The 26,563-nt window shown below is 45.2% G+C and overlaps 1 protein-coding gene across 1 annotated transcript; it reads left to right on the forward strand.

The window, feature by feature from the left end:
- Positions 1-17,568: 17,568 nt before the first annotated feature.
- Positions 17,569-25,391, forward strand: MGST1 (microsomal glutathione S-transferase 1). The gene is made up of 4 exons (XM_083402515.1): positions 17,569-17,783; positions 21,001-21,149; positions 21,695-21,789; positions 22,341-25,391. The coding sequence occupies exons 2-4, from the start codon at positions 21,024-21,026 to the stop codon at positions 22,588-22,590; spliced, it is 471 nt and encodes a 156-aa protein (XP_083258641.1). The 5' UTR covers positions 17,569-17,783; positions 21,001-21,023; the 3' UTR covers positions 22,591-25,391.
- Positions 25,392-26,563: the final 1,172 nt, after the last annotated feature.

Below are 26,563 nucleotides of genomic sequence, written 5' to 3' on the forward strand. Positions count from 1 at the left end.
CTGGAGAAGCTCTGGAGAAACTAGAGAAAAACAGCTTGCAAAAGTATGCTAGAAGTGAATACAAAAAGTTGTTATTAGGAAGAAATTTGCACTAAAATGCTGATGAATTTACATGAATAAATTCATATACACACACACACACACACACACTCATATATACAGAGGTGCCTCACAAGTCGAAATTAATTCGTTCTGCGAGTTTTTTCGTCTTGTGAATTTTTTCGTCTTCCGAAGCACCACTGTGTATTGACGGTTTCCCATAGGAATGCATTGACGGCTTTAAAAAAAAGGCGCAAGACGTTTTTGTCTTGCGAAGCAAGCCCATAGGGAAATTCGTCTTGCGAAGCAACTCAGAAAACCAAAAACTCTTTCGTCTTGCGAGGCATTCGTCTTGCGAGGCATTCGTCTTGCGAGGCATTCGTCTTGTTAGGTACCACTGTTTACACACACACACACACACACACACGCAATGTGGGACGCGGGTGGCGTTGTGGGTTAAACCACAGAGCCTAGGATTTGCCGATCGGAAGGTCGGCGGTTCGAATCCCTGCAATGGGGTGAGCTCCAGTTGCTCAGTCCCAGCTCCAGCCAACCTAGCAGTTCAAAAGCACATCAAAGTGCAAGTAGATAAATAAATACTGCTCCGGCGGGAAGGTAAACGGCGTTTCCGTAATCTGCTCAGGTTCGCCAGAAGCAACTTAGTCATGCTGGCCACATGAGCCGGAAGCTGTACGCTGGCTCCATCAGCCAATAAAGCGAGATGAGTGCCGCAACCCCAGAGTCGGCCACGACTGGACCTAATGCTAATGGTCAGCGGTCCCTTTACCTTTACTTTATACTCCGCAAATTCCTGCAGAGCTGTGGAATAATGAATTTAAGATTGGAAAAGTGAGAAACCTCCCCTCACCTCAAAAAGGATATTATTGAGTTGGTAAAGATTCAGAAAAAGGCCACCCAAATGATTGATGGGATGGTGTGACTTCCCTATGAAGAACAGTTGAAGCATTGGGGGCTTTTTAGTTTAGAGAAAAGGAGAGTAAGAGGTAAAATGATAGCCTTTTATAAAATTATGTGTGGCATGGAGAAAGCGGATGGAGAGAGGGTTTCTTCCTCATCTTTCATAACACCAGAATTCGTGGACTTCCAATGAAGCTTCAGGTTGGAAGATTCAGGACAGATTTTTTTTAAGTACTTATTCACACAGTACATAGTTAAAACTGTGGAACTCACTGCCACAGGAAGCAATGATGGCCACCAAGTTAGATGGCTTTAAAAGAGAATTAGACAAATTCATCCAGGAGAGTGCTATCAATGGGTAAAGGTAAAGGTAAAGGATGCCTGGATGGTTAAGTCCAGTCAAAGGCGACTATGGGCTTATGGCACTCATCTCGCTTTCAGGTCGAGGGAGCCGGCATTTGTCCACAGACGGCTTTCCAGGTCATATGGCCAGCATGACTAAACTGCTTCTGGTGCAACGGAACACCGTGACAGAAACCAGAGCGCACGGAAGCGCAGTTTACCTTCCCGCTGCAGTGGTACCTATTTATCTACTTGCACTGGTGTGCTTTTGAGCTGCTAGGTTGGCAGAAGTTGGGGCAGAGCAACGGTAGCTCACTCTATCGCGGGGATTTGAACCGCCGACTTTCCAATTGGCAAGCCCAAGAGACTCAGTGGTTTAGACCACAATGCCACATGTGTCAATGGATACTAGTCATGATTGCTATTGACTGCCTCCACATGCAACTGGCTGGCCACAGGATGCTGGACTAGATGGGCCTTTGGTCTGATTCAGCAAGCTGTTCTTATGTTAACCAAGAGAACTGAAATTGACAGATCCACCCGTCCCTACCTCGGAGAAAGCATAATTACTTCTGAGTAGGATTGTGTTGCATGATGCTTCCACCTGCTGTCGAGTCTCCCTGCTATTCCTAAACACAGAGAAATAAGAGGGGCTCATCAGGCACTCTGCTGACAACCCAGAGATAGGTAATGATAGCAATCTTCCTGATAATGATCTGACATCCATTTAATGTCTCTTGTTCTCAGATCGCTGCAAACGTTGCACAACTTCATCCCTGGGAAAAACCAGCTTCTTTGCATAACGTTAGGCAAAATCTATAGAATTTCACAAGGAGAGCACTTTGGACTAGGCTTGATTGAAGAAAGTTTTTTATTTTAAAGATTTACAGGCAAAAAGCCCTCACCCCCCAAGAAGGGCGAGATTAAAAAAAATAAAACAGAACTACAATCCAGTTTTCAATAAAATACCATAATTTATTACAGTAGTTAGAAAGATCTCAAGAGTCTGACCAAGTGATCCATAAAATTGAATAAGGCTGCAATCCTATTAATGCTTCCATGGGAGAAAGCTCCTGTTGTACACAGTGCAGCTTACTAGTGAGTAGGCATGCACTGTAAATCACAAAAACCCCAACACTTAAAACCAGCATGAAGATAAAAGGTAAAGGTAAAGGGACCCCTGACCATTAGGTCCAGTCGCAGACAACTCTGGGGTTGCGGCGCTCATCTCGTTTACTGGCCGAGGGAGCCGGCGTTCAGCTTCCGGGTCATGTGGTCGGCATGACTAAGCCGCTTCTGGCAAACCAGAGCAGTGCACGGAAACGCCGTTTACCTTCCCGCCGGAGCGGTACCTATTTATCTACTTGCACTTTGACGTGCTTTCGAACTGCTAGGTTGGCAGGAGCAGGGACCGAGCAACGGGAGCTCACCCCATGGCGGGGATTCGAACCTCCGACCTTCTGATCAGCAAGTCCTAGACTCTGTGGTTTAACCCACAGCGCCACATAGCAGATAATAATTCCAAACCAGGATGTATTATCAAGTCCTACGGTCATGCACTGGTTCGATGCAGAGGAATGGTGAGAGGAACCAGTTGGGGAGCCATCATGGGAAGAAAGTTCAGAGCCAGGGGATTGGTGGTGGGACAACGGTGAGTCGTCAGAGGGAGAAGACTGGGAAGAGGAGGTGTCGGAAGCTGAAGAGGTAACAGGGCTTAAAGAGCTGGAAGAGTCTTTGGCAGAGAGAGTGTTGTGACTCACAGAATGCTGTGTGAGATAGTAAGTCTGCAGGCTTGAGTTTGCTAGGTGACGCAACTGGCTGATGCAATCAGCCTGCGATGCTTTCTGTGGAAGTGCTGGGTCAGAATGATTCAGCAGTAATGTGCTGTCAGTTGACTAGCTGTCGTTGGTTTAAAAGAGAAACCTGTCCAGCAGTAAGTAGGTGGTGCAGAAGAGTGTGGTCAGAGAGGGAGAGAGAGTTTACCTATTTGCCTTAAGGTGCAGCCAGGTACTGTTTGACTGTATGAACTGCTCATGTATTATAGCCTGTAGATATTTGTATATATAGCTCACAATAAATATACTGCGCTGAAGAGCCTGGAACATTTCTGCTAAAGCGTCGCAAAGAATTCGTGACAGAGAGGTCCAGAATCAGAAGCTGAAGCAAGAGAGTGAGAAGAGGGAGGCCGAGAGGCAGAGATGAGTCCAACTGCAAAAGAGGCATAGGTGTCTCCCCCTCCTGCTGCAAAAAGCTCCCCTCACCCATGGTCTCCCAGAACCAGAAGAGGCATGAGAAGGACAAAGGAGAGATTGGCAACACAGCGATCATTTTTATTTTGATGTTTGTCAAAATCTTATTTTTGGAAACTGACCTGGAAGTTGTGCTAAAGGGTGGCATATAAATTTTTGAAATAAACACAGCACATGGAATGGCGTACAGTGGTACCTCAGGTTACATATGCTTCCGGTTACATACGCTTCAGGTTACACACTCCGCTAACCCAGAAATAGTGCTTCAGGTTAAGAACTTTGCTTCAGGATAAGAACAGAAATCAGGTTCTGGTAGTGTGGCGGCAGCAGGAGGACCCATTAGCTAAAGTGGTGCTTTAGGTTAAGAACAGTTTCAGGTTAAGAACGGACCTCCAGAACGAATTAACTACTTAACCCGAGGTACCACTGTACAGCCATACCTTGGTTCTCGAATGCCTTGGTACGTGTACATTTTGGCTCCTGAACGCTGCAAACCCGGAAGTAAGTGTTCCGGTTAGCGAACTTTCTTTGGAAGGTGAACGTCCGACATGATTTCCAAGGCTTCCGATTGAGAGCAAGAAGCTCCTGCAGTCAATCGGAAGCTGTGCCTTGCTTTTTGAACATTTTCAGAAGTCGAACGGGCCTCCGGATGGATTCTGTTCGCAGTGGCGTAGCGTGGGTTGTCAGCACCCGGGGCAAGGCAAGTAATTTGCGTCCCCTAACACGTGGATTTGCTCCCCCTAACCCTAACCCCCAGATGTTGCGCCCAGTGCGGCCGGCCCCCCTGCACCCCCCACGCTACGCCACTGTCTGTTCGAGAACCAGAAGAGCACATGGCAGGCTGGTGGCCACACTGAACAGGAACACTCCATGGTGTATCATTTTGTTACAGGGCCTAATTAAATGCAGCAGTGTGGAGTGTTCCTGTTCAGTGTGACAGCCACCCCCTCTTTCAGAACACTCCATCCCATGCCTCCTGATAATCCACTTTTGCCGCCTGACGGTCAGCATTCCATGCCCAATGAGCATGCTCAGTTCTCATTTGAGTATTTTGCAGGGTTGCGGTAGTCTTCTGGGAAACCCAGCCAGATAGCCAGGGTATAAATAATAAAATTCTTCTTCTTCTTCTTCTTCTTCTTCTTCTTCTTCTTCTTCTTCTTCTTCTTCTTCTTCTTCTTCTTCTCCTCCTCCTCCTCCTCCTCCTCCTCCTCCTCCTCCTCCTCCTCCTCTTTGATTCTTTCCCCTTCAGATTATTTTCCCCTTCAGATTTTTTTGTACTTCTGCAATCCTGAGTATCCCTTCTTGTACTTCTCTGTAGCGCTGTTTTGGCTATGTAAGGATTCACACTTGGAGAATGAGTTCACTGTTCGTATATACAATACGGCCAGAGCCGGATTTAGGTTTGATGAGGCCCTAAGCTACTGAAGGTAACAGGGCCCTTTATATGTCCAGCTGTCCTCTGTCAACAACAAATTGTCACTGTTTTTTGTGTTGAATATATGCTATATAGTAATTTAAGGACCTAATAGGTATCTTAATTCATTTGCACATAACAAAATATGCATTTTATCAAATGAATTGTTGAACTGAAAGACAATTAAGAAGAAGTATATTAATAGTGCTAGGGACATGGGTGGCGCTGTGGGTTAAACCACAGAGCCTAGGGCTTGCCGATCAGAAGGTCAGCGGTTCGAATCCCCACGAATGGGGGAGTTCCTGTTGCTCGGTCCCTGCTCCTGCCAACCTAGCAGTTCGAAAGCACGTCAAAGTGCAAGTAGATAAATAGGTACCACTCCAGTGGGAAGGTAAACAGCGTTTCCATGCACTGCTCTGGTTCACCAGAAGTGGCTTAGTCATGCTGGCCACATGACCTGGAAACTGCACACCGGCTCCCTCGGCCAGTAAAGCGAGATGAGCGCCGCAACCCCAGAGTCGGTCCCAACTGGACCTAATGGTCAGGGGTTCCTTTACCTTTACTATATTAATAGTGAATTGGGGGGGGGCAAGAGAGTGGGGCCCTAAGCTATACAGTGGTACCTTGGGTTAAGAACTTAATTCGTTCCGGAAGTCCGTTCTTAACCTGAAGCACCACTTTAGCTAATGGGGCCTCCTGCTGCCGCCACGCTGCCACAGTGCGATTTCTGTTCTCACCCTGAAGCAAAGTTCTTAACCCGAGGTACTATTTCTGGGTTAGCGGAGTCTGTAACCTGAAGCGTATGTAACCCGAGGTACCACTGTAGCTTGTTTAGCTTATACGTAAATCCGGCACTGGATACGGTGAATGAAAAGTAGTAAAAAAAATTGCTGCCATTTTTGTAGAGTTTTGATGTGACATTCTTTCCAATTCCTTTCCCATTTAATCATGACTTATTTGACTGTTCATCCTGTTACACCCCCCTCCCCCGTTATCTCAGCCCCAGTTGAATCATCAAAATAGCCATTTGGTCCCAACGAAGATGGAATTGCATCACTTTTCTGGGGCGGACAATTCAACAGGGTTTCCGTCCCGCCCATGCCCACTCCCCGTGAACTGCATGTCATGTTTGTTGTAAAAGATGCGGCACTGTCAGTCAACACACTTGTTAAAAACACAAGTGAGCTATGGAAGAATTAATCGACTGCCTCTTCCCCTCCCCCCCTCCTCCCCCTCCCACCTAAATATAGTAATAAGTAGAACATTGACCCGGCAAGGCAGCAAGCATGGAAGAAGGTCTAATTCGAAGTAATTAGCAATCCATCATCCCCACCACCGCCCCTGAAATGTTTATATTGACCTTGGGCCAAATGCATCCCAGGTAGAGCAGCTGTTAATCCTGAGTAATGCTCAGGCCATCTCCACCAAGGCTGGTCCCGGGAGAGGGGGGGAATGCTAAGATGAGTTTGGAAGGGTTCAGAAGAAAGCAAGAGAGTTTCAGGCGCAGGGCAATGCACTAAAACACATCCACGCAGGGATCCAAATGGCACAAGGTGCAAATTCAGTACCAAGAAAGCTGGATTTTGCAACCTGGATAAATTGCGCAAATGAAGCTTCCAAAGATCAGCTTCGTTTTAATGCTGGAAATGGGCTATTTCTGCTTGCAGACCTGGAGGGGAAAACAGAGCTGTGCATAGCATTGAAACCTTGATTCCAAGCTGGCTTGTCTGATTTTATTCCTCAGAGGTTTTCAAGTCAGTCCTTGTAGGTCTATAGCAGGCATAGGCAAACTCGGCCCGCCACATGTTTTGGGACTACAACTCCCATGATCCCTAGCTAACAGGACCAGTGGTCAAGGATGATGGGAACTGTAGTTCCAAAACATCTGGAGGGCCGAGTTTGCCTATGCCTGGTCTATAGAAATATATTTTCCCCATTTTTTAAAAAAAATGTGCCAAAGAGACTGTGCTTGTGGAAAGCCAATGTTTCAGGGGGAAGGCCTTTGAGCAACCTTTCTCCATGGCAGGGTAGTTTTCTTTCTGCAATAATCTTTATAAGTTCTTTTAAAAATGTGGGAAATTCAAACATGGAAAAGGGCCACCTGTATTGCGAGTGGTACATTCCTAGAGGACAGAACCACATTGCTTGCTGCAGATTTGCTCTTGGTCCTTGATATGAGAGTTGTTGTTTATGATTCTGTGCTCCCATATGTAAAAACAAATAAAACCCAACAGCCCACTCTGCACATAGAAATCTAGCATCTGTTATCATACACACAGAGACACACCAATACTAGTTATAAAATATGAAAGATAACCAGAGCAAACCAAGGAACACATGATGATTAAATGGGTTCAATACAGAAATAATATCCCATTCCGTGCCTGGGAAAACCTTTAGAACAGAGAACATAAATTTTCATTAAATGTAGCAATTAGAGGGAAATGTCATAAGATCATGGCAGGGGGCTATACTCCTGTGGTTGTAATAAATAAAATACATACAAATTATTCAAAGCTTTGTTGGAAATGCAAAAGGGCAAGTAGGTGATTTTATATATATATGTATCAAAAGGCAAAGGCCAAAAGGGGAGAAATTATTGGGAAATGATTAGTAAGATGATAGAGAGGATAATGGGGTACACTTTATTCCTTTCAACCCTCTAATTTACTAAGTTATGTAGATTGGTTTGTTAGATTCAAACTTAAGTGCACATGTTACCTTCAACAGAGGTACAATCTGTGCTCCTGTGTGAAATTACAAATAGTTGAGCTGCACACTCGTAAAGTTATTCACATGCTATCTTCAATGTGTGTAGAGCCAGTGTACATGTGTACACAACAGTTGAGCTGTACAAAACAACGTGTGCAGTCTTGCACACAGATAGCTGTGCATGTACAGAGAGTGTTCAGAGTAACAAGACAACAGAGAGTAATGCTACTAGTGTGATCTATTTGTATAAAAAACTGAAGGTCAAATACGCTGCCTTTGATAAAGGACTGGTTTGACAAATTATAAAATTATGCTTTGATGGCAAAATTAACATATTAAAGGAAGGCAGAGTCAGAACAGATCATTGGGTATGTTTTACTGAGCGCTACTGATGTACATCAGTGCATCTAAATATACATTTTGTTTCTCTTTAATTTAGATGGGTTATTAATAGATTGCATGGCGACAAAGCAATGCGTTCCCCTGATCCGAAGAGCCGATATGCTTTTGTGTATGAAAAATAAAGAAAATATTTACGCTATTAAAAAAAGAAACATAGCCTGCCAGGCTAAGCCACTGAAGTGGGGGCAGAGTAAACTCTTGAGTGAGCACGTCCGTAATGGAACTGCACAAGCCAAATTCAGAGGGGAAATTTGCACTAAAATACTGGTAGATTTTCATGGGGACTTTGAAAAAAAGGGGTATGGGGGAGAAATGAAATAGTGGAGATTGTGAGGGGATTGGCAGAGGGAAAAACATTTAAGACATTATAGGTATGAAAATCTCTGTTTTTTGTCACTTTGAACATTCAGCTTGAGGATGACTTCTGTGCAACTTGCAACCTGCACTATGAGCGTTGAATGGGTCCTAATAAGGCTTTTACATTACTGACCATGTAATTTTTTTTCTAAGGAACGGACACAGCTGCCTGAGTTTCATAAACTTATTGCACACTGTTATCTTAGTATACATCAAGAACTTTGCAGCCATTCAACCTGCTGTTACAATCAACCAGCCTCAAGACCACACCTTACAGCATGGAAGCATTGGCTGTTGAAGGTCCTCTTCCCTGAAATTTCCCTGTTGAAAATATGGATGGGTGAAGCCATTAATCTCAATTTCTCATTTTTCCATTCTTAAATTCAGTTGATGACAGGTATTTTGTGGATCTTTCTTCCATTTGCAACAACATTTCAATTTCTGCAGAGTTAGCATCCACTGGAAGCAGGAATGAATGGGTGAATTTTTGTTTCTCTCAGTTTCTCAGTTTGCCTCATTTCCATATCAGCCTGTGATTTCTTTATTTTTTAAGTCCTCGTGGAAATTCATCGTGGAATTTATCCTAATGTTTGTATGCATTTTGTACTGATATACGTACACATTTTTGCAAGCAGTTATCTCTAAGACGCTGTATTTTTGGTTTGTTATTTTTTACTAATTGAGACATACGTTTTAATGCACACGGAACTCTAGTTTATGCATTTGTGCCTGCATGGCTTGTCTGGAGAACTGCATCACCAAAATTCAGAAAAGTGAGAATTTGGAAGGATCGCTGTGATCCGGTACACATACTGCTTTGGGAAATATGAATTTGGCAAGTTCACCTTGAAATGCAAACTGAATTGAATTCCTGCCCACCCCGGTTGCAAGACAGCAAGAACTTTCACACCAAGGTCCAGCACCTAAAAATAGACTTCTGCTGAGAAAGCAACTTAGCTCTATTTGCCTTGTTTGAGTTTCCCAACCAAAAACTTTGACCCCTTGCTATTTATCCTGATAAAGTATCACCTCCACCCCAGGGAGGGCAAAGATATCTCCACAGTGAGAATAGAGGGCTTCGGGAATCATGATTATCCTGTAGTTATAACATTTTGAACATGATCTACTTGAGGTTATATCTTGGCGTATTTTTAAGTCTTGCAGTTCTTAGTTGTTTTACCTGTGCCCTTTTTTAGGAGATACAGTCGTACCTCAGAAGCCGAATGGAATCCGTTGCGGAAGTCAGTTTGACTTCCAAAATGTTCGGAAATCAAAGCGTGGCTTCCGATTGGCTGCAGGAGCTTCCTGCAGCCAATCAGAAGCCATGGAAGCCCCATTGGACATTTGGCTTCCAAAAATAGTTCACAAACCGGAACACTCATGTTCGAGAACTAAGCTGTTCGAAAACCAAGGTACGAATGCATTGTTGTTCAAATGTGTTACTTAAAATGTGGAAGAATACCGTATTTTTCGCTCTATAAGACGCACAAGACGCACCTAGTTTTTGGAGGAGGAAAACAAGAAAAAAAATATTCTGAATCTCAGAAGCCAGAACAGCAAGAGGGATCGCTACACAGTGAAAGCAGCAATCCCTCTTGCTGTTCTGGCTTCTGGGATAGCTGCGCAGCCTGCATTCGCTCCATAAGACGCACACACATTTCCCCTTACTTTTTAGGAGGGAAAAAGTGAGTCTTATAGAGCAAAAAATACAGTAATAATTATTGATAAAATGAGGTGGTGGCGAATTGTGTGTACTGTGGAAGGATATTTTCAGGGGGATAAATAGCTGGCTCATTCTAGTGAGCCAGAGCTATCCACTCTGTTCCAAAAATGTTAATAGCTTGGGAATGGCCAACTGGTTGGCACCAATTTTCTGCCCTCTTTATGTTGGTAACAGCCAGTGCCAAAAGCTAAGCAGATCCATTTATACTTTTTCACAAACTCCCTCTCTCAGTTTCCCTGCCTCCTTGCATCATATAAGGCCTCTCCCCACCCATGAAGAAGAAGAAGAGTTTGGATTTGATATCCCGCCTTTCACTCCCTTTAAGGAGTCTCAAAGCGGCTAACATTCTCCTTTCCCTTCCTCCCCCACAACAAACACTGTGAGGTGAGTGGGGCTGAGAGACTTCAAAGAAGTGTGACTGGCCCAAGGTCACCCAGCAGCTGCATGTGGAGGAGCGGAGACGCAAACCCGGTTCCCCAGATTACAAGACTACCACTCTCAACCACTACACCACCCATCCGCAATGATGCACATTTTCTTGCTATACAAATGAGGGAGGGAATGCGAACTGCTTTCATTCATCTTTCCTCAGCTTGCGTCATGTAGCCTGGGGCCTCTCTGCCAAGGATTCTTGTTATCACTCAGCCAAAAGTTTGCTATCGAGAGTTTTCTGTCCCAGATTTGGAGACAGGAGCAAACTGTCCCCAGAAACCAGTGTCCGGGGCTGAAGATTCGTCACCATCACTTGTTCTGTGGCATCGGCTCTCCTCTTGGTGACTACAGACCACTCAGAACAACCCTATGAAGTTTTGCAGGGTGGCATAAGCAAAAATAAAAGGTCCCTGATCTTAAGAGGCCCTGCACGGTATTTGAACCCACAACCTACGGATGCAATTTTTAAGGAAAGTGCTGTGACAATGTCTCCTAAGCCACCCTGGGTTTGATTGATGAAGGATGGAATACAGGTGCACATAAGTCCTACCACTGTTGTACATGGTGTGTGTGTGTGTGTGTGTGAGAGAGAGAGAGAGAGAGAGAGAGAGAGAGATAGAGATTCTGGCTCAGCATCCATGCAGTTCTTCAGAATACAGCCTCTCCCTACACAATGCTTCTTTTGAAATAATTGTCCCAGGCGGCTATTAATGTCTAGCAGAGTCCCGTAAAATCATTAGGAACAATCGTGCACCGCAGCAGAAAATCCTTGCCTAAAGAGTCGACCCTGTAGAACGTTATTGCCTTCGGTAGAGGACGGCTGCTCCTGCAAGCCAGCAGAAAAGTTCAGGGTGACAAGGAACTTGCCGCAAGAAGGGGGGGGGGGACACACAGGGGGGAGTAAAGGAGGTAGGATCTCTCACTTTTTAAGCTGCCTCTGCCTTTGCTGGCTAAGCAGATTCTGATTATTATGACGACTTTAAATTGGTTAAGCAGATCCCTAGCCCTTTGAGGAGGAGGAGGATAAAGCTCCACAAGGGATGAATGAATTCCGCGTTAATAGCTGTCTGGGATAAATCTTCCGCCTTTTCTTCCTATTCAGTTTCTCCTGCTCTTTAAAGCGACATCCGCACATTTTGTAGAGGAGCCATTTTAAGGCACTTGAAAGAAATGCAACCAGGAGGTGAGGAATAGTTCCTACTTTTCCTATGGCTTTATATATAATACACACCATCTTTGCACCATTGTGGAGCCCAAGGGGGAGAGCCAGTGTGGAGCGACGGCCAGAATACTGGGCTTCCTTGTGGGAAACCGAGGCTCAAGTCTCTCCTCTGTGTGTCTGTGTCACTTTGGACAAGTTGCTATCTACCTGCCCTATCAAACAAGGTTGTTTTGAGGCCACTATGGTGCTTTGGCGCCATTGGAGGAAACATGTCTTCCAGCAAACATTTCAGGAGAAGGTACACTAAGTTGCTACCTGTGGGTTAGGGAACTGCAGGACATGCACTGACTTAGGAAGAACCCATGATGATGATGATGATGATGATGATGATAATGATAATGATAATGATAATGATAATGATAATGATAATAATAATAATAATAATAATAATAATAATAATAATTTATACCATCTGGTCGGGCCTCCCCAGCAACTCTGGGCGGCTCCCAACAGAATATTAAAACCCCGATAAAACATCAAACATTAAAAACTTCCCTAAACAGGGCTGCCTTCAGATGTCTTCTAAAAGTCAGATAGTTGTTTATTTCCTTGACATCTGATGGGAGGGCGTTCCACAGGGCAGGCCTTCTGGCCCTCTGCCTGGTTCTTCTAAAGCAATTTTGTAAATTTCTTCTAAAGCAATTTTCTACTAGTCCTCAAGGTTTTTGGAGACAAACTCCCCCCACCAAAGAGGCTAAATTCACTGGACACACGGAATGTGTAGAAGAACTAAACATGTATTGCGGCCATCTCACCTCTGTGGAGAATGCACCCAATGCAAATTGGGGTATGTATTGCATACTGGGAACATTTATTGACTCAGAGGAATGAATGGGATTTCCATAAGAAAAAGATGCGGGGTCATCAGACAACCTTCTTCACCCCAACACATGAGCATTAAAGCTTGTCTACCACTAATAGTGGGATGCGGGTGGCGCTGTGGGTAAAAGCCTCAGCGCCTAGGGCTTGCCGATCGAAAGGTCGGCGGTTCGAATCCCCGCGGCAGGGTGCGCTCCCGTTGTTCGGTCCCAGCGCCTGCCAACCTAGCAGTTCGAAAGCACCCCCAGGGGCAAGTAGATAAATAGGGACCGCTTACCAGCGGGAAGGTAAACGGCGTTTCCGTGTGCGGCTCTGGCTCGCCAGAGCAGCGATGTCACGCTGGCCACGTGACCCGGAAGTGTCTCCGGACAGCGCTGGCTCCCGGCCTCTTGAGTGAGATGGGCGCACAACCCTAGAGTCTGTCAAGACTGGCCCGTACGGGCAGGGGTACCTTTACCTTTACCTTACCACTAATAGTAACTGGGATTCACACGTGATGAGATGTTATTGTGCTCATGTTCTGCTAGTGGGCTTGTTTGTTTGTTTGTTTCTTTGAAGAACAGTACATTGGCAACTTTTGCAGTATGTGTATTAATGTTTTCCTTCACAAGTGTACAAGTTTAGCAGGTGAAACAACAGGCACACAGGACATGGTAGGATCTATTTCTCCTTGCGTGGTGCAATTAGAGGAGGGGAAAAGCTTTTCGGATCCCATTTATTACAGGTGCATATCAGATGCAGATCCCAGATCATCTGGAAGGGGGGCAGGGAACGAGGCTCTCATTGCTGACATCCATCAGAGGGTGACACCTTAGTTTCATGAAAAAACCCCAGAACAAAGAGCTGGGAGTGTTACAATAGAAGTGACAGTTGGCTTTCTGAGGTCTTCTAATTAAGACTGCACTTCTTCATAGACGCACAGCACAGAAACTAGTTAATCACTGGTACATCATCTCAAACCCATTGCTACTGTAAGCAGATGTACGCAGATCTCGATAGTGCTATCAGCACCGAACACCCTTTCGCGAGGGACAGTGCCTATTAAAATCCAATTAGAAAGCCCCCGTCATAGTCTTTGATAAATGATTTTGATTAGTCATGCTGATTACTTAATTAATGGGCCGAGCAAGGGATTGTGGAGTGGGGAGGGGAGGGATCATTGTGATGGTCGGGGAGAAGACCCTCCCCCCCCTCAACCTGGTTATTTTCTCAACTGGACCTGCACTGTGAGACAGGTGGCAGCAACAGAAATGGGGAGCCGCCAACTTTTGGGAGTCCTGTGAGCACATTTGCAAAGAGGAGAAATTTCTGTGGGAACCACATGCCACTGGGTAGTGACCAGGCATACACTACAGTGTGTATGAGAGCCAGTGTGGTGTAGTGGTTAAGAGCGGTAGTCTCGTAATCTGGGGAACCGGGTTCGCGTCTCCGCTCCTCCACATGCAGCTGCTGGGTGACCTTGGGCCAGTCACACTTCTCTGAAGTCTCTCAGCCTCACTCACCTCACAGAGTGTTTGTTGTGGGGGAGGAAGGGAAAGGAGATTGTTAGCCGCTTTGAGACTCCTGAAGGGGAGTCTCAAATGTTGGCATCGCCAGGGTGCCCCTGAAATTTGAGACCCCAAGGTCCACCAGTGCTTGTACTCTCATCCTGCTTGTGATTTCTGGCTGGCCACTGTGAGAACAGCAAGCTGCCCTAGACCCACCAGGCTCTTATGCTATCAAGAAAGCCATGTTCTGCATTCCAGAAGCTCTATTATTCCCGTTTTAGAACACAGATGGAGAACTTGTGCAGCCTGCATCCAAAATTAGCAGGACTAATGAATCATCAGAATGCGCTGCACTTTCCTGGAATCCATGCTGACTCATAAATGGATGGATGTTACGACTGAGAGGGCAGTCTGTAGCTTTTGAGTGCCTGTTGTGGCTGAAAAATATGCATATATAGCACTTTGAAGCCAGATAAGTACTATTATTATTTGGTGTAGTTGCTTTATTCTCTCTCTGTGTGTGTCTCTCTCTTTCTCTCTCTCTCTCTCACACACGGTTTTAAGTTGTAGGTTGTACTGTAAATCCATATTTTATATTTGTGTCAAAATCTCTCTCTCTCTCTCTCTCTCTCTCTCTGTGTGTGTGTGTGTGTGTGTGTGTGTGTAAAACAAACCACTGAGGAAAGCTTGAGGGTCGAAACATGTTTCCAGAGCTGGTCCAAGACATTTTGGCACCTGTTTATATTGGTTACATAAAATTCTTTCATACTATTATACTACCACTACTAATATCCCAGTTTGTTCACATACATCACTAAACAGACCTAACTTTACGTGTTTGTTCGCAATCCTACCTAAGGACCATGGAGAATCTTCATGCGTAGCGCTTGGGGTCTGTAATCCTTGGAGATCTCCTCCACTTAACTGGATGGTGCTGGGTGGTGCTGAGGCTGCATTCTGGATTTCCCATTAAAGCCAGGAGGCCTATTCACTGCAGTCGAGGCTTCAAGAACGAGCCCCTTGAGAGCAACTATCGTCCCCCAATTGCTTGTCTTAATTTTCATTTGTGCCAGAAGAGTTTCTAACCACTGGCTAAGCAGCGTGCGTCACTGCTTAACTTCTAAAAGGAAGCGTAAGGTGGAAATTCTTCAACCGTCATTTGGAAAAGTCTGGGCATTTGAATGTAAATTTCATGTATGAGCTCAGGAAGTACAGAATCTGGCATTTGATGCAGAAACAGACATTGCGAGAACCTTTTTTTGTGTCACATTTGTGTGACACGCTGCCAGCGTGGTGTGGCGGTTAGGGGGTCAGATGTGGGAGAGCAGGGTTCAAATTCTCTCTTGGCCTTGAAGCTCACAGGGTCCGTCAGCGCCTCTCAGCCGAATGAACCTCAAAGGGTTGTTGTGGGAATTAAATGAGCAGGGGGAGAACTATGTAGAGCACTTTGAGCTTGTTGGAAGAAAAGGCAGGGTATAAATGCAAAAAATAAACAAAATTTGATATACCATCCTGTTTTTTTATATATAAATATTTTTATTAAGCAATTTCAACATAACAAATTATCAAATCATATAATCACATACATTATTTTTCCCCACCCCCCTTTTCCCCACCCCTCCACCCCCACCAGGGACTTCCCTCAGCTGCTCTTTCTGATTTCTCTGCACACATTATTCTCTGCATGTTATAAAATTATAGATATCCTTGCGTTGTCTATCTATCATGTTATCAACCAATAAATTTGTGTATGTTTATTCAAAACCTGCCAAGGAGTCCAGTTCATTTTGTTGTCTTTTTAGATCATTTGTAAAAAGTTCCCATTCTTCCTTAAGGTCACAGTTGTCCTTCACCCACAGTTTGTATGTCAATTTAGCCAGTTCTGCATAGCTCATCCATTTTCCTTGCCACTGTTCTTTCGTTGGGATTTCCTCATTCTTCCATCCTTGTGCTAGCAAGACTCTTGCCATGATATACCATCGTGTTTAACCCACCCTCCTAACTTGCCCACTGTTTTTGTGAGTTAGCCCTGTGTGGGGTTGCCCCCTTTGGCTATGCAGGAAATTTGCTAGCCAAACATTCGTCCTCCACTACAAAACAGACAGACAAATCAAATGCCCCCAAAAATACAATGGCTGTTTTTCTTTCCAACCCCCCCCCCCCGCCATAACATTCTATTAAAGCTTTTCTATAATGCAATAAGAAACTAATCTAAATAAAAACAAAAATGGAGAAAGAGAAAAGAAACACAGAGTCCTCTCTCAAAGGTACTTCCTGCGAAGGGGAAGAAATGGAGGCAGTGAGAGATTTTACTTTCTTGGGCTGCATGATCACTGCAGATGGTGACAGCAGTCACGAAATTAAAAGACGCCTGCTTCTTGGGAGAAAAGCAATGACAAACCTAGACAGCATCTTAAAAAGCAGAGACATCACCTTGCCAACAAAGGTCCGTATAGTTAAAGCTATGGTTTTCCCAGCAGTGATGTATGGAAGTGAGAGCTGGACCATAAAGAAGGCTGATTGCCGAAGAATTGATGCTTTTGAATTATGGTGCTGGAGGAGACTCTTGAGAGTCCTGTGGACTGCAAGAAGATCAAACCTATCCATTCTGAAGGAAATCAGCCCTGAGTGCTCACTAGAAGGACAAATCCTGAAGCCGAGGCGCCAATACTTTGGCCACCTCATGAGAAGAGAAGACACCCTGGAAAAGACCCTGATGTTGGGAAAGATTGAGGGCACAAGGAGAAGCGGACGACAGAGGACGAGATGGTTGGACAGTGTTCTCGAAGCTACCAGCATGAGTTTCACCAAACTGTGGGAGGCAGTGGAAGACAGGAGTGCCTGGCGTGCTCTGGTCCATGGGGTCATGAAGAGTCGGACACGACTAAACGACTAAACAACAACAACAACACTTGCCATGCACAGAAAGTGATGGATCCTCTCAGCTCTCACCTGGGAGAGCTTTCCCCAACATCTCACCTGGGAGATCTTCATTTCCCTGCCTAGAAGACCTCAAATTTTCTGCCCATCAATTGCATGTGCCTGAAAATGATTGCTGCCTGTTTATTTTCCTCTTTCCTCTAAGATGCCCTGTTTAAGCAGGAATGTGACGCAGAAAGTACTTGGCTTCTCTGAAAGAATCCTGGGAACCGTAGTTTACCCTATGCAGAGGTACTCTTCCAGGACCCTTGACAAACTCCACATCCTAGGATTCTTCACCATGTGCTTTAAATGTATGGTGTGTACGCAGGCCCTCTGCACACATTCAAAGGCACCTGACGAGCATTTCTGCACTCTGGTTAGTTTCACCACATTTTGGTTCAAGGATTGCATCGAAGCACGAGGCCTTGGGCAGCAGGGGAGGGAGGGGAAAGCAGAGCAAAGGCTAATGAGCACATTGCAAGGGACTGTGCGTGTGAGTTAGAAAAAGCTGTACAACAGCCAAGTGGGAGGGCCAGGGAAGGAGCCCGTTGGAGCTGGAGGGTGTGTGAGGCAAGCTGCAGAGCAAGAGAAGCTGGGAGACTCCATTAGGGGAGGGTTGAGGGAGGAGAGTGAAGTGGGCAGAAAAGGCAGGGAGCTGTGTCTGTTGGAGAGAGATTAAAACAGCAGCAGGAGAGTCTTGCTTCCCCAAAACGGTGGTGTTGTGTGGATCCGGAAAAAGACAAAGGTGCGTTGGCTTTAACGCTTTGCAGTAAAAGCTTTTTGCAGGAACAACAACAACAAAAGAGCACAGTGTGCGTGGCTGGGCTTTCGCTTTCTGTGTTTTGCTTGTGCAACTTCTGACAAAGGCTTTCTGGTTCACAGACCAGTGTGGGAAGTTGGAGGTGGGGAGATTGAAGTTGCAACCGGATAGATAGACGGGTAGAGAGACAGACAAACGCTTGCCTAGGAGTAAGTCCCACAGAACTCACTGTGGCCTTCTCCCGAGCTGATGTCTGTAGCATTTGACAGGGCAGGTGCAATACATACTGGAAATGTTCAGGCCCTTTTGGGATCTTGGAATGAAATCTAAAATCATCTCATTGGCCTCACCTCCTACATTTTCTACATTGCCAAACTTAGCATGCTCACTCTCTCGAGGAAAATATCACCTTATGGTTTGCTAGACCAAGAAGCAGGGGAGAGGTCGGTGAGCGAGAGAGCATGCGAATAGGTGCTAGTGGAGCCACAAAAGCATTTCTAGGTCTCCAGTTGCACAATTTATTTCTGGGCTTTCCTAATTTATTTAGTTAATGCAGTTGCCCATCTTAACTTCCCAGTTTTTGAAGAGTGTTATTATTATTATAGATTTATTATTTTAAGTATGGAATTTACCTGAAGCTAGAGGAACACAGGCCCTGGTTTTACTGAGAAGGCAAACCACTATGTGAGAGGGAAAATGCCAGACTGCAAGTCACATGACTGAATGCTCTGTGATACAGATATATCTATATAAACCCTGCACATAGAAAATCAGCAGGGAGAATGTGGCTTGCTAGTGCAGGCGAGTTTTTAATTCTTGGGTGGAGGAGCCTTTAGTCATGTGAACTTCCTCTTGCCTCACTGACACAGGGTTTCCACCAATGAAAATTAGCCTTCTTGAACAAGAGGAGCCGCTGCTCCTCTGTGTTTCCCTGTGGGGTTCTAGAAAGCAAAAATTCAAGCAGGTAATTTCTTCAGCATCTGCAGGCGTTACAGTGGTGCCCCGCAAGACGAATGCCTCGCAAGACGGAAAACCCGCTAGACGTTTTTCAATGCGCTTCGCAGGATGAATTTCCCTATGGGCTTGCTTTGCAAGACGAAAATGTCTTGCATTTTTTCCCGCTCCCCACCCCCTTTTTCTAAGCCGCTAAACCGCTAATAGCCTTTTAGCAGCTAATCCGCTAATCCTTTAAGCCTTTAATAGCCGCTAATAACCGCTAATAGCGCTAATCCGCTAACAGGGTTGCTTCGCAAGATGAAAAAACCGCTAGACGAAGAGACTTGCGGAACGAATTAATTTCGTCTTGCGAGGCACCACTGTATTTTCTATCTGCAAGGGGGAACTGCAACATAATGTTGCAGCGTGGTGTACACCTCCTCAATGTTCCAGCAAGATGGACATGTACTCCTCCAGGATATTGTACCCGGCTCTCGCCCTGCTTTTCATCCTCCTCACCCCAACCAAAAATCTCAGCATCCTGTAGTCACTGTGCGTGTTCCTTCCTGGGGCTGTTTTTACCTTCCATTCCATGTTAGGGTTGCCTCCTTCCATCACATGTTTTGTAAACCTTGGTTTTCCCCAAGGCTGCGGACATGTCCCTAGTCTGCCTGCCTGGTGCCATGTTGGCTACAAAGAGTAGAAGCTGATCTATCAGGGCAAGTGGACCACAGCCTCCCCAGCTCCCACCTGCATGCCTTCTTACTTACAGCCAGCCCAGGGGCTGTCGGATTCCTGTTCCTTAATGCCTGTGGAACTTGGCATAGAGTTCTAGAATCAGTTGGCTCTGCCTGTCGGTGGCTCTGGCTCCCCCTACTGTCAGCCTCCCTGCCTTTCACCCTACCAGCCTCTATGGGCCCCAGCCATCCCTAGCTACCTAAGTGATGACACTCACATATGTACATTGGAAACAGAGGGGCTAATTTTATCAACTGCCAAATGTTTCTGGTTCTTCAAGTTCCTTTACTAAACTTTCTCTCTTGGCACTGATAAGACAGGTTCTCCCGCTTGAAATGTCCATAGACCAGGTAGTGGGTGTTGTTGTTTTTTATAAAAAAAATGTGGATATATTCAAGATGCCTGCCATTGGTTATTAAAATATAATAATCCACATCTCTGCATAGTAGCAAATGATTGACTTATGAAGTGCTTAAGGACTCATTACTTTCTTTCAAAACGAATTGCTTTGAACAGCAAATGCAGTTAATCTTTTTTGTGTCTATTTCAGATATATTTGCAGGAGGGGGGAGGGGGCAGAAGGAGAAATCTCTCCACTTTTCGATGCGAGTAGGATTGAGTGAATTGCACTTATTTTTATAAGCACACTTCAATCAAGCCCAACTAAATGCAAATTATTTGGCCTATCCTCCCCCGTGCCTCACTTCTTCTGGAACTGCTGCCAGTGCAACTCCCCTGCAGTTGCTTGGAGAAACTGGCAGATTAAAAAAGTTTTTTTGCTAGTCTGAAAGGCTGCCTCCGCCACTGTGGCCATTAGTGAATGAACAGGTGCGTTTGCAAGGATGTGCTATGCAGGTAACTGCACAGAAGCACATTCCTATGCAGGCAAATACAGCATGTGGAAATGCAGTAGGAAACTGCCCTGGTTTCTCACTGCTTTGCAATGCACACTAGCATATAGCATAGTCATTGCAGTCTTGGGCACAGACTTTGATCTTTCACCTTGTTGCTGGTGCAACTTTATCTCAGGAGGTGTGATCTCTCCAAAGCATTCCTGGCAAAAAACCTGCAGCACAAAGGTTACTCCCCACGCCCATGCCAGTGGCTCAGTTGTTCACCTCAAAGTTCATTCTTCTTCTGCTTTGCCTTTGCAATGTGGTAAAACCTGTTGTTTTAAGTTCTCTCTCAAGGATCAATCGAAGCTGGGTTTTGATTACCAGAGCTCCAGGCAGTTTATTCCTGCCTGCACTCTTTCTTCCCTTCCAAACATCCATTTCCCACCTTACAGAAAGGGGAGAAGAGGAGGAGCAGGTTACTCTAAACTTGAGAGTATATTGTGTACTGGAATGTTTATTTCAGGGACGGGGAAACATCAGACCCAGCCAGGGACTGAACAAAGTCCTTCAAGCAGTAGTGCAGTGGCAAATCCAGAAATGCAGGGTCCCTTTATGAGAGTCATTGCTGCACTGCTTTTAAGGTAAAGGTAACATTCCATAAATAACATTCTTGCTCTCAATTTCCATCCCAGGTCTCCAGGGGATACGGGCCAAAATGACTAAACTTAATGAAATAGTAGACATGGACGTGGTGAAGGCCTATACTTTTTATGCAGTCATTATCATCATAAAAATGATGCTGATGAGCCCTCTAACAGGATACTTAAGAGTGAAGAAGCAGGTGAGAAAATATATGTGTTTGGAAATGGAAAGCCCAATGGTGTTTTTCAAAAGGCGGAAACCCACTAATGTGATCGGAGAGGAAGATGGTCTGTTGCCCTCTGCAGAGGGACAGGATCCAGAACTGTTTCTTGGAAACCGGCTGATATTCTGCACACAGAGCTCTCAAAATCTTTATTTATGGTTCATTCACACCATACATTTAAAGCAGTGGTTTTTCAACCCTGGGGTGCCATGAATGATGGCCAGGTGGGCTGCGGGCAAAACTGACCTCTGTCCCTCTTTCCTTCCTTCCCTCTTATGATGCCCTCTTGCAACTCTGCCTCCCAAAGGCTTGCACAGCTATTTGTTGCAGCAGCCCTGGGTACAAGCTCCTCAGGCAAATGGTGCCTTTGGGGCTGGCCAGGGGGTGCTTCTCAGACCCCTCTTTTTGGAGCAGGGGGGCGCAGCTCAAAGATCACCCTATTTTTGTGGTTGTAAGTTGTTCTAAATGTTGCGGGACCTAACAACAACAATAACGCATTTATTCCTCATGCCCTCGAACAGGCATTCGCCAACCCTGAAGATGCGGCTGCATTGGGTAAAGGAGAGGCTGGGAAAAAGGCTGTCAGGACTGATCCGTATGTGGAGCGCGTGCGAAGGTAGCTGAGGGGACTTTTACGAAAACAAGAGTATTTTATTGGTTTTACTTGAAAGCTTTCTATCCTGCTCTTCAGAAGAAGGAAAAAGTTGCATGAAGAAACAATTTACATATGTAGAAGATGTAGCGTGCATTGTATCTGTTGTAGGTATTCTGTATCCATCAGTGCAGGGATTTACACTTGCTCCACAGAACCTCCCCCTTGTGTACCCCTTAAATCTATTCTGGGGCTTTCCCAAAGCAGATTTTGGGAAGATGCAGAGAGAGGAGCGGTAAAGTTCTACTGCAAATCCTTGCACTCAAAAAATGGGTGCATTTGGTGATTGGTTTATGTTGAGGTACCCAATATGCTGCCCTCCAGATGTTGTTGAGCTACAGCTTCCATCAGCTGAAGGCAGCCTGACCAGCGATCAGGGATGATGACTGTTGTGGATCAGAAACATCTGGACGGTGCTATGTTGGCTATACATCATCTACGGAGTTGCTTTGATTGGCAGCAAACAGCCAGAAGAGCTCTTTTGATGCTGACTCATACTTTCCTTCTTTCTCCAGACTCCATCTCAACGACCTTGAGAACATCATTCCATACCTCTTCATTGCATTCTTCTATTCTTTCACGGGCGTTTCTGAAACCACAGCCTTGATTCACTTCAGACTATTTACTGCGGCTCGACTCTTCCACACCATTGCCTACCTGGTGCCCCTTCCGCAGCCCTGCAGGGGTCTGGGTTTTGGGGTTGGCGTGTTTGTGACCTTTTCAATGATATTCCAGCTTCTGTGGAACGGCCTGAATCTGTCATAGAAAAGAAGCCTGCCCTCGTTACCACCATAATGGCCATTCTACGGTAGTTTTCAGATTTTTGCCTTTGGGGCATCTTTCCCACACCTTCTGCCTAGGGACAACACCCCCCCCCCCCCGCCCGGCCATCGCAACCTGCCTGCTACAGAACTCCCCAATGCATCCCAGGGCATATTCTAGGGCAGGGTTGGGGAACTTGTGATCCACCTGACATTGTTGGACCACAATTTCCATCATCCGTGACCACTGTCCTGTCCTGGCAGGGACTCATGGAGTTTGAGTCTACTGGAGGACACCCTTGCTCAGTTAATGTGAGAACAAAACCATACGCTTTCCTGCAGATGCACATTACAGGGGAAGATTCATAAGTCTTCCAGGGAAATGTGCTTGCTCTCCTGGTTTACATGGAGAAGGTCTGATGTTCAACCCCTGGCATATCCAGTACAAAGGATAAAAGCAGAAAACAGTCAATGGGGAAATATCTTTGCCTGAAACCCTACACATTTAAAAGGCTGTAGAATATTAGAGGAATGTTTTCGCCTGGTGCCCATGTAATGAAGACACCAGGCGAGCCTCCCTGGGGAGAGCATTCCACAAATGGGGAGCCACTGCAGAAAAGGCCCTTTCTTGTTTGCCACTCTCTGGGCCTCTTATGGAGGAGGCACACTGAGAAGGGCCAAAGATGATGATCTCAGGGCTTGGGTCAGTTCATATTAGGCGATGTGGTCCCTCATATACATTGTCTAGCAGTGGCTGTCCAAGGTCTTTTCTAGCTAGTTGGAGACGCCAGGGATTAAACCCAAGACTTTCTGCATGCAGGCAGGTACTCTACCACTGAACCACACCCCCTCTCTAACAAAGTTCAGACCATTGCCTCGTCAGCTGCACGATCATTGCTTTAGTTCACCAATTTTTATGTGTATGGGGTCATAAGGTAGGTGAGCTCACATGTAAAAACCTGCATTTACTTTGGAATATCAGAATCTAGGAACTGAAAGTAAGAATAGCTTGCATTGTTATGTCCCGCTTCTGAATGTCTAGATGACTTTGGTTGGCCAATATTGGAACAGAAACAGGGGATGGATGGATACCTGGTCTGGTCCAGCAAGGCCATATTTAAGTTTGTTCACACAGTTGAGTTGTCCCAGTCATGGGCATACTTTGTGGTGGTCTTGTTCCTCCAGCTCCAGATTCCCCAGAAATTAATTCAGGTATGTTTGAACTACAGCTCCCATCAGCAAGTGTAGCCAATGGTCAAGGGTGATGGGAGCTGTAGCCCAAAACATTTAGAGGACACCATGCATGGTGAAGAAGGGAAGATATAGGCACTACCAGGAGCCAACAGCCACACTGTAAGTCCTCCATAAATCGTAGGACAGCTCACCATGATAGGATGAAGGCCCTGCTCAGGTCTGCTACAAAATAATGGGGGAATATTCATGTTTTCCTACTTGCAAATCATTTTATGTTTTCAGTTGTCCACACTTCTGCTTGTTCCGTACTTTCTTGGCATGGTTGCGAGAGGTTTTTTGTTTGCCCTGCTTCTTTCCCCGAGAAAACGCACTGTTTACCACTGCAAACCAATTGATATTTGCTCTGGTTCAGCAGTAAACAGAGAGTTTCTTCTGGGGGGGGGGGGGAAGCAGCAGGTCAAGTAGGACTGTGGATGAGCCTTAAATGCAGTGCCTCTGCAACAAATATACAAATGTGAGGCATGATATGTAAAATTAGATGTAGCAACAGAGGAGAAACAATTTGGCACTTGTTACACACAGTAACAGGTCTTGAGATTTGGAAGCAACAATGGATACCAGTTGCTGGAAACCACAGGGGAAAGGCTCTTGTGTTACAGGTTTCCCACAAGCATTTGGTTGGCTTCTATGAGAACAGGATGCTGCCCTGAATGGGCCATTGGCCTGATCCAGCAGGTTCATATTATGTTCTTTGCTTGCGGATCTTGGTGGGCAAACAGGGTTCCCGATGGATACAGCACATGCCCTCAACCCCATGCTCCACATCACTCCTTCGCTACAACCGTCTAGCAGAGCTCAAGACCACATTTGTCGAGTGCATTATGCCCAAGCTGATGAATGCACATCAAACCCATTTTGTAAGCTCCGTCTGTGTAGATCTACGCCTTGAGGTCATCACAAAAGGTTGTCCTAGTGGTTATAAATTGGTAAAAAGAATTTGCCCGTTAAGCTGCCCGTTTTGAGAGGTTTGACTCCAGTCATCATTCCTTGAACACCAGTCAGCATTCTGGGCATTGTTGTCAACATAATATAAGCTGCAAGGTTGCTGCATTCTATAGGGTGGGTTTTTTTTTTATTACAGTATATGGTAGCTGATTCCGGGTATTGTGAACAACTTTTTTTATGCTCGCAGATAATCTTTCTCCTTTCTCTTTCGCACACTGTCTCAACCTCAGAATGATTGGAATGACTTGTACAAGCTTTAGGATTTGTTAATGTGTAACAACTCTATTGACGGCATGTACGTATGGTAATTTTCTACAGATGCTATTTTGGGATGTATCTTTTTGAAGCATAAATAATAAAGACAACAGCAAAAAAGGGGGGGAAGTCTTTGCATTTGGGTGGCTATTTTCGTTCCCTCGACTTCTCTAACTGCAGTCAGCAAATAGGATGTCACAAAGAATAAGAGATTCAAATCAGGGAGTTCTTTGAAGATTATTTACCTTAATAATAAGATATTGCAAAGCAAGGCCAAGCCTTGTTGTAAAGGAGACTTTGATGCAAATAGGTGTTTGTAACCAAGCGCTGAAATAAACACAGGGAGCAGAATTTTCTTAGCCTACCGTATCCCTTAAGAGAAAAGAATGTTTTGAGTGTCTTCTACCAGAGTTTCAGCCATAAAGTCTTTGAAGCAATTTCTTTGCCTATAAAAATAGAGCAGGCATTATGAGACCCTTCATTATGCAGATCTGATTGCTGACCAGACTTGATGTGTGTCCAACAGCTATTCCAGACATTATTGCACATAAATGTTACACCGTATTCTTCCAGTTGCGCAGGTAGCTGCTCACTGACGAAGCATAAAAGGGCAAGCCTACTGAACTTCAGAATTATTATTAATAAATACCGTATTTTACCGTCTATAAGATGCCCCCATGTATAAGACGCCCCCTATTTTTTCATGTTATAAGAAAATGGGGGAAGATGGCCTCCATGTATTAGATGCCCCCACATTTTTCATGTTATTTTAAAGGAAAAAAACATAGTCATATACACAGTAAATTTATGAACCCACCTTCACCAGTAGGTCCCAGCGTGGGTTGCAACAATTTAAAATTTGTAATTAAAAATGGTTAAAACAGAGTATAGTCACAGGAATAGGGTGGGCCCTGAAAGCACACATCTCAGGCATCAAAGGTCAGAGTGAAGAGGCATGTCTTCAGCATTTGCCCAAAGGTGAGGAAGCCAGATGTACCTCTGTGGTAGGGAGTTTCACAACTTGGGGGTTGCCACGGAGAATGCCCTCTCATTACCCTAAACTTCTGACGGAGGTGGTTGAGGTCTGTAGGGAAAAAGGGGATCTTTCCAGAACAGGGTCATTTGTTTTCAGACTCTTCTTGGGACAGGGAGACTAGTCTGCAGATTGCAAGATCAGAAGGGGAAACTTACTTAAGTTACACAACCCTCCCGTGGAATCATCTCAGACCTGGGGAGGCCAAGAAACAGAAACAGCAGGCCACGTATTCCCCTTGGACAGATACAGTTGCAGTGAATGATTCAGTAGGCTTCAACTTTTTTTTTACACCACCTTTCACCTATGCTGCATTGTTTTTAACACTCAATTGGGAGCCTCCCAGAGTGGCTGGGGAAACTCAGCCAGGTGGGCGGGGTATAAATAATAAATTATTATTATTATTCTCCCTTATTTTAATTAGTGTTTTGTCAATAATTTCTTCTGCTCCTGCCTGCCTGCCCCCCCCACTATTTCCCACCAATTAATG

This window comes from Podarcis tiliguerta (assembly GCF_965153285.1).
Source record: "Podarcis tiliguerta genome assembly, chromosome: 10".
In the NCBI taxonomy this organism is placed as follows: domain Eukaryota; kingdom Metazoa; phylum Chordata; class Lepidosauria; order Squamata; family Lacertidae; genus Podarcis; species Podarcis tiliguerta.